Source organism: Danio aesculapii, chromosome 24 (assembly GCF_903798145.1).
Source record: "Danio aesculapii chromosome 24, fDanAes4.1, whole genome shotgun sequence".
Classification (NCBI taxonomy): Eukaryota; Metazoa; Chordata; class Actinopteri; order Cypriniformes; family Danionidae; genus Danio; species Danio aesculapii.
Genome location: NC_079458.1, coordinates 42,903,265 through 42,911,509, shown reverse-complemented (window position 1 = coordinate 42,911,509; position 8,245 = coordinate 42,903,265). Strand labels below are relative to the sequence as shown.

The following is an 8,245-nucleotide window of genomic DNA, read 5'->3' as shown; positions in this document are numbered from 1 at the left end:
AATGTAAAATGTGTGTGTGTGTGTGTGTGTGTGTGTGTGTGTGTGTGTGTTGCGCAAATAGCCCATTGACAGACTGAGCTGGGCTGCATAGACACAACATTACGAGCACAGGAGAAGCTCAGAGGGTTTGAGATCCTCTGCTGCCCTCTAGTGTCTGTGATGGAGGATTTTACACACACACACACACACACTCCTTCTGTACACTCTTCTGTCTGACAGGGGATTAACCTCTACACTCAGGCCTCGCAGGTTTACAGGAATACTATAATTATCGTGTTATATTATTATATATTTCACATAACAGAAGCGGAGCAGATATAGCTCTGCCATATGTCAGGCACCGCCGCTCCTCACAGCACTGCTGTTACAGACAGAGCCTCTACACTAGAGAACATCCGCTGAGCTCTGATGATTCACAATTCAGTTTTGATGAATATTTAAAATACTTTCTATATGTGTCCGCGTAGTGCACTGGTGTCGCTCACTACTCAGGGAACAAGCGCGAGTGATGAGACGCTACCGGGCTGGATGCGCATCGGTCTCACTGCGCATGCGCAGTGCTCGCATTTCCTGTTGATGCCTGTTCTGACACGGGAGCCATGGCGCTGCTGAGAGCGGGTACAGATTCTGCTTTATTCTGCTTTATCCGCGATGTGAGCGGTGTGTGATGCTGTGAGTGGTGTGTGTGGTGATGCTGTGGTGTGTGTGTTCGCAGTTGTGTCCTCTGTGCTGTTCAGCCGGGTGCTGTTGGCGCTGGTGCTGGACCTGGACGACTCGTAAGATCTTCTTCACTTCTTCATTTATTTCATAATTGTGTTGTCTACACACACACACACACACACACACAAACACACACACTTTACTGCTGGCAGAAGGGGTGAAAGCAGCATCCTCCTGTATCTGACCGCTGTGCTGCAGAGGCTGATTGATCAGCTAGCCGGAAGTGCCTTCATCATTTACTGATAATAATAATAATAATGGTGTTCAGTTTTTCCGCGAGCTGGAGTTTATAAAGCTCTATAAGCCCTCTGTGCTTCCTCAAACTGAGCGAGTCCAGCACAGTGGTGTTTACAGCAGGTGAGGCGGGTCCACATGTGCTGGTATCCTCCTTGCTGTGCCCAGCTGATGGAGGAGGAGGAGGAGGAGGACACTGCCGGACACTGCAGATGAATCCTGCATGACAATGACGAGTGTGTGTAAAATATGACCAGCACTGTGTGTAAAGCACAGACAATAATGAGGAATACACAGCATTAGTGTGTGTGTGTGTGTGTGTGTGTGTGTGTGTGGTTCCAGAACTGAACGGAAGATCTCAGTGAGAAGCACACCTCGCATCCTGACACACAGAAAGCAGAGCCTGTGTGTGTGTGTGTGTGTGTGTGTGTGTCTTCAGATTTTCCCCTTGAGGTGGAGCTGTTTAAAGTCTTTTCTATGGTGACGTTACTGTGGTTGTGTATTCCCTCAGTAAGTGTGTGTGTGTGTTTGGTGCAGGTTTAAGGACAGCAGGATGGAGGATGTGTGGCTGGTGGACGTGAGTGTTACACACACACACACACACACCACACACACAACACACACAGGTGCAGTGAGCTCAGTGAGTGTGTGTGATGTCCCACTGGCGTGTGTGTACGCAGTTCTACGCGCCGTGGTGTGGCTACTGTAAGAAGCTGGAGCCGGTGTGGGAGGAGGTCGGAGCTGAGCTGACGCGCTCGGGGTCGCCGGTTCGAGTGGGAAAAATGGACGCCACTGCATATTCAGGTGAGACACAGTTGCGTCTCCTGTACAGACGAGATTACAGAGGAGCTGACTGTAAGAGGGTTTCGGAGTTTATTTGCATATTAATCATCTGCCTGTCAGACGGTTGCTCAGTGCTGCTGCGTTATTCAGGCCTGTTTGTGTTTGTGTGTGCAGGAATGGCGTCAGAGTTCGGTGTACGGGGATATCCCACAATCAAGCTGTAAGTGACACACACACACACACACACACACACAACGGGTCAGCATGTGTTAGGGGTGTAGACCTACTCTGCTCTCGTGGTTCGTGGTTATGATTATCATGCCATCAGTTCGGTTCATTTCGATGTCTCAGTACATTGACGATTCTTACTATACACAACTTGATATTTTACAGAGCAGCACAGTAATTCTTGTATTAAAATTGATCATTAATAAATATATTCTACATTATTTATGATATGATGGTGTCCTTCATTACAGCTGTCAGATATGTGTGCTGTAGCTTTAATTTGACCTGCTCAAAGAAACACTCTCACTGAATACATCCAGCAAAACTCCAGTACAGACGGCATGAGCATTTACAGCTAATAAACTAATGTAAATATTATCCTGTCTGAGCGCTGTTGAGCGAGTTCTTAAAGGCCTGTGATTGGTCATGCCCTCAATAGAAAAGGCTGTGATTGGCTCTAACAGTCAGTGCAGCTCTGATGTTAAACGGCTGCGGTGATCAGCTGATTATTATAGACGGCGACGCGGTGGAGAGAACTCGCTCATGTCTGGAACCGAGAGAGGAGCTAAAACATTACCTCCCGAACACGCCAGCAGAGAGAGAGAGAGTCTACAGCTTTCATTTTCACCAGAGCTGAGTTCTGCTGCACTTCCCTGTCAGAGAAACACTGTCCAGCAAACACACAAGCAGTGGATTGTGCACAGTTATCTGCTTTTCAGTTGTCAGAGTGTTTTAATTACTTGGAGTGTCTCCTTCCTCGCTATAGTGAGCTACCGCCATATAACGCATGTGTTGAATGACGTCAGTACCTCATAACTGAATATGATTATTACTGAACTGATAGCGAATTGTTCACGTCTGCATCGCGGTGCACCGAAGAAACAATTAATTTTGACACCCTTAATATGTGTGTGTCTCTGTGTCTCTCTCTCTCTCTTGCTCGGTGTGTGTGTGTGTGTGTGTGTGCACGCTCTGGGGACTCTGATCTGTGAACCCGTCAGGAGTAAGGTGTTGTTGAAATTCCTCTCGAGGATAATTCTTCCCCTAATGAAGGAAAACACTCTGCTCTCGCTCTAGAAAATGAGAACTTGTGTTCATGTTCTCATCATCATCATCATCATCATCATCATCATCATCATGTCAGTAACTGTAGCAGGACTGGTGTCTGAGTCTGAAGCTGCAGATACTGCAGGAGTGTGTTCACAGCTGAGGGTCCTGAGACAGCCACACACGCACATGCTTGCCTCATGTTGTGTTGTTGTCAGCCAGGTTAGTCTCTCTGGAGGGTTACAGGTATAGTCTGTGTACTGCTGTTACTATAGTAAACGCTGCTGTTTGGCCACACAAGCATTGAAGACTTTCATCATCTGCCTTACAGAGCAGCAATCAGGAGGTTCTGCTAACACACTCAGTTCTGCAGAGGAAAACACTCTTCATATGTTATTTAATTTAGTACCTGCGGCCCATTAAACACGCTGCACATGTAGACCTGCACACTTTAGGGTGTTATTTCTGTTTTATATCAATGTTGGGTCTGATATTACAGTAAATGTCTGACTAACTGGAGATACTGAAGCTGCACATTTACACTCAGTCCTTTAGCAGAAGCGTTTAGTTAAAGCAGCGTACAGGTGAGGATGAAGACGCTCTTTAAATGGCCAGAGAGAGGCAGACAGGGCATAAATGCTTTTACAAGTCTAAGTTATTATATTATATTGAATTATTTTCCTCCAAGCATCAGAACAGGAGAGAGTGTGTCCTGCAGGTCTATCTCACTCACCTGTGGAGCACTCTCAGAAGTGCACTGTGTTTGTACGGTTTATAACAAGGTGTGTGGTGCACACGGAGAGGAAGAGTGTGTGTGTGTTCTGCATGAGTGAGAAAATCTGTACAAGTTATATGTGAGGATCCGTTTCTGAAATCTCTCTCTTACTCTCTCTCTCAGGCTCAAGGGGGATCTGGCTTATAATTATAAAGGACCCAGAACTAAAGATGACATTATCGAGTTTGCCAATAGAGTGGCTGGGTGAGACTTACCTGTGTGTGTGCGTGCGTGCGTCCGTGTGTGCGTGTGCGTGCATGTGTGTGTCAGTGTGTGTGTGTCAGAGCTGAAGTGGTGTGATAATCATGAACATGACTAACCTTTCTGCTGTGTGTGTCTGTATCTCAGGCCTGCTGTGCGTGCGCTGCCGAGCAGACAGATGTTTGAGCATGTGCTGAAGAGACACAGTGTGCTGTTCCTGTATGTCGGAGGAGAGTCTCCACTGAAGGTGTGCAAAGTCTCCAGATCCCCTCATTTAATTGTGTTTTTATTAAACATGATCATTTTCCCTCTCCTTTACTCCATCCTGCTGTGTTTTCAGGAGAAGTACATCGAGGTGGCCTCAGAGCTCATCGTGTACACGTATTTCTTCTCTGCGTCTGAGGAGGTCTTGACAGAGGTGAGATTCTGCTGTCAGTAGCTGTGTTTCCATCCAAAAATGCGAATGAACTTTATGCGCAAAACTGGGTTATGGCATAAAAGACGTGGGAATAAAGCAGCGTTACCATTCAACAAGTCAAAGCAAACAAAATCGTCACTTCCTGATTAACTGGCGCCAAATATCAACAGTAAAAACTGAATTTGCTGCGGTAGAGGAAGCTGCATTAATCTTTTCTTCATCTAATAAATGAGTTGCGCCTCAGAAGGTAATCCTGAGACACAGTGAACGCGCGGTGGCATTTGAAGGTGTCAGACGTGGAGCACAGACGCTGTTGATTCTGGAGGTCATTGATAATATAATAACAGTTAATAATAGTTAAACGGTAAGGTGTTTTAGAATGACCGAAACAACAGTTCAGATGTTTTATAATGTGCTCAGCCTGCAGGTTTGTTCATTTACACACATTTACATCATCACATGATCTCTGATCACATCACCTTTTTTAATGCGCATACTGAAATTTCTGCGGTAAAAGTGTTTCCATCGTAGTTTATGCGCATCTTTTCTTATCGAATAAAAATTTCATCCCAGTCAATTATGCACATTTTCAAAATGTATGTGCATCATGGCCATCATATCCAAACCGCGCATAAAAGTAGGTGGATGGAAACATAGCTAGTGATCAGCGTTACTGACTGTATTCTGCTGTTCTGCTGTCGGTGATCAGCGTTACTGACTGTATTCTGCTGTTCTGCTGTCGGTGATCAGCGTTTCTGACTGTATTCTGCTGTTCTGCTCTTAGTGATCAGCGTTTCTGACTGTATTCTGCTGTTCTGCTGTCAGTGATCAGCGTTTCTGACTGTATTCTGCTGTTCTGCTGTCAGTGATCAGCGTTTCTGACTGTATTCTGCTGTTCTGCTGTCGGTGATCAGCGTTTCTGACTGTATTCTGCTGTTCTGCTGTCAGTGATCAGCGTTTCTGACTGTATTCTGCTGTTCTGCTGTCGGTGATCAGCGTTACTGACTGTATTCTGCTGTTCTGCTCTTAGTGATCAGCGTTTCTGACTGTATTCTGCTGTTCTGCTGTCGGTGATCAGCGTTTCTGACTGTATTCTGCTGTTCTGCTGTCAGTGATCAGCGTTTCTGACTGTATTCTGCTGTTCTGCTGTCAGTGATCAGCGTTTCTGACTGTATTCTGCTGTTCTGCTGTCGGTGATCAGCGTTACTGACTGTATCTGCTGTTCTGCTGTCCGGTGATCAGCGTTTCTGACTGTATTCTGCCTGTTCTGCTGTCGGTGATCAGCGTTTCTGACTGTATTCTGCTGTTCTGCTGTCGGTGATCAGCGTTTCTGACTGTATTCTGCTGTTCTGCTGTCGGTGATCAGCGTTACTGACTGTATTCTGCCTGTTCTGCTGTCGGTGATCAGCGTTTACTGACTGTATCTGCTGGTCTGCTGTCGGTGATCAGCGTTACTGACTGTATTCTGCTGTTCTGCTCTTAGGATCAGCGTACTGACTGTATTCTGCTGTTCTGCTCTTAGTGATCAGCGTTACTGACTGTATTCTGCTGTTCTGCTCTTAGTGATCAGCGTTACTGACTGTATTCTGCTGTTCTGCTCTTAGTGATCAGCGTTACTGACTGTATTCTGCTGTTCTGCTCTTAGTGATCAGCGTTACTGACTGTATTCTGCTGTTCTGCTGTCGGTGATCAGCGTTTCTGACTGTATTCTGCTGTTCTGCTGTCGGTGATCAGCGTTACTGACTGTATTCTGCTGTTCTGCTGTCGGTGATCAGCGTTTCTGACTGTATTCTGCTGTTCTGCTGTCGGTGATCAGCGTTTCTGACTGTATTCTGCTGTTCTGCTGTCGGTGATCAGCGTTTCTGACTGTATTCTGCTGTTCTGCTGTCGGTGATCAGCGTTTCTGACTGTATTCTGCTGTTCTGCTGTCGGTGATCAGCGTTACTGACTGTATTCTGCTGTTCTGCTCTTAGTGATCAGCGTTACTGACTGTATTCTGCTGTTCTGCTGTCGGTGATCAGCGTTACTGACTGTATTCTGCTGTTCTGCTGTCAGTGATCAGCGTTTCTGACTGTATTCTGCTGTTCTGCTGTCGGTGATCAGCGTTACTGACTGTATTCTGCTGTTCTGCTCTTAGTGATCAGCGTTACTGACTGTATTCTGCTGTTCTGCTGTCGGTGATCAGCGTTACTGACTGTATTCTGCTGTTCTGCTCTTAGTGATCAGCGTTACTGACTGTATTCTGCTGTTCTGCTGTCGGTGATCAGCGTTTCTGACTGTATTCTGCTGTTCTGCTGTCGGTGATCAGCGTTACTGACTGTATTCTGCTGTTCTGCTGTCAGTGATCAGCGTTTCTGACTGTATTCGGCTGTTCTGCTGTCGGTGATCAGCGTTACTGACTGTATTCTGCTGTTCTGCTGTCGGGTGATCAGCGTTTCTGACTGTATTCTGCTGTTCTGCTGTCAGGTGATCAGCGTTACTGACTGTATTCTGCTGTTCTGCTGTCAGTGATCAGCGTTTCTGACTGTATTCTGCTGTTCTGCTGTCGGTGATCAGCGTTACTGACTGTATTCTGCTGTTCTGCTGTCGGTGATCAGCGTTTCTGACTGTATTCTGCTGTTCTGCTGTCGGTGATCAGCGTTACTGACTGTATTCTGCTGTTCTGCTGTCGGTGATCAGCGTTTCTGACTGTATTCTGCTGTTCTGCTGTCGGTGATCAGCGTTTCTGACTGTATTCTGCTGTTCTGCTGTCGGTGATCAGCGTTACTGACTGTATTCTGCTGTTCTGCTGTCGGTGATCAGCGTTACTGACTGTATTCTGCTGTTCTGCTGTCGGTGATCAGCGTTTCTGACTGTATTCTGCTGTCAGTGATCAGCGTTTCTGACTGTATTCTGCTGTTCTGCTGTCAGTGATCAGCGTTTCTGACTGTATTCTGCTGTCAGTGATCAGCGTTTCTGACTGTATTCTGCTGTTCTGCTGTCAGTGATCAGCGTTTCTGACTGTATTCTGCTGTTCTGCTGTCGGTGATCAGCGTTTCTGACTGTATTCTGCTGTTCTGCTGTCGGTGATCAGCGTTTCTGACTGTATTCTGTTGTTCTGCTGTCGGTGATCAGCGTTACTGACTGTATTCTGCTGTTCAGCTGTCGGTGATCAGCGTTACTGACTGTATTCTGCTGTTCTGCTGTCAGTGATCAGCGTTTCTGACTGTATTCTGCTGTTCTGCTGTCGGTGATCAGCGTTACTGACTGTATTCTGCTGTTCTGCTGTCAGTGATCAGCGTTTCTGACTGTATTCTGCTGTTCTGCTGTCAGTGATCAGCGTTACTGACTGTATTCTGCTGTTCTGCTGTCGGTGATCAGCGTTACTGACTGTATTCTGCTGTTCTGCTGTCAGTGATCAGCGTTTCTGACTGTATTCTGCTGTTCTGCTGTCAGTGATCAGCGTTTCTGACTGTATTCTGCTGTTCTGCTGTCAGTGATCAGCGTTTCTGACTGTATTCTGCTGTTCTGCTGTCAGTGATCAGCGTTTCTGACTGTATTCTGCTGTTCAGCTGTTAGTGATCAGCGTTTCTGACTGTATTCTGCTGTTCTGCTGTCAGTGATCAGCGTTTCTGACTGTATTCTGCTGTTCAGCTGTTAGTGATCAGCGTTACTGACTGTATTCTGCTGTCGGTGATCAGCGTTTCTGACTGTATTTTGCTGTATTCCTGCAGGCTGTGGTTCTGCCTGAGCTGCCCTCCGTCGTCGTCTTCAAAGATGCATCATTTTTCACGTATGATGGTAAATCAGAAAAACACTCACGTCACAGTCTGATTTTCATGTAATTTTACACCTGTTAA

General features: G+C 46.3%; 1 protein-coding gene across 1 annotated transcript in view; it reads left to right on the top strand.

Annotated features, from left to right (window-relative positions):
- Positions 1 to 599: 599 nt before the first annotated feature.
- Positions 600 to 8,245, top strand: part of LOC130218715 (protein disulfide-isomerase TMX3-like) — a 10,749-nt gene continuing 3,103 nt past the window's right edge. Inside the window, exons 1-9 of the mRNA XM_056450968.1 lie at positions 600 to 618; positions 716 to 776; positions 1,492 to 1,531; positions 1,635 to 1,758; positions 1,912 to 1,957; positions 3,911 to 3,991; positions 4,136 to 4,235; positions 4,329 to 4,406; positions 8,120 to 8,186. Of these exons, the coding sequence (XP_056306943.1) occupies positions 600 to 618; positions 716 to 776; positions 1,492 to 1,531; positions 1,635 to 1,758; positions 1,912 to 1,957; positions 3,911 to 3,991; positions 4,136 to 4,235; positions 4,329 to 4,406; positions 8,120 to 8,186 (616 nt within the window). The remainder of the gene's footprint in view (positions 619 to 715; positions 777 to 1,491; positions 1,532 to 1,634; positions 1,759 to 1,911; positions 1,958 to 3,910; positions 3,992 to 4,135; positions 4,236 to 4,328; positions 4,407 to 8,119; positions 8,187 to 8,245) is intronic.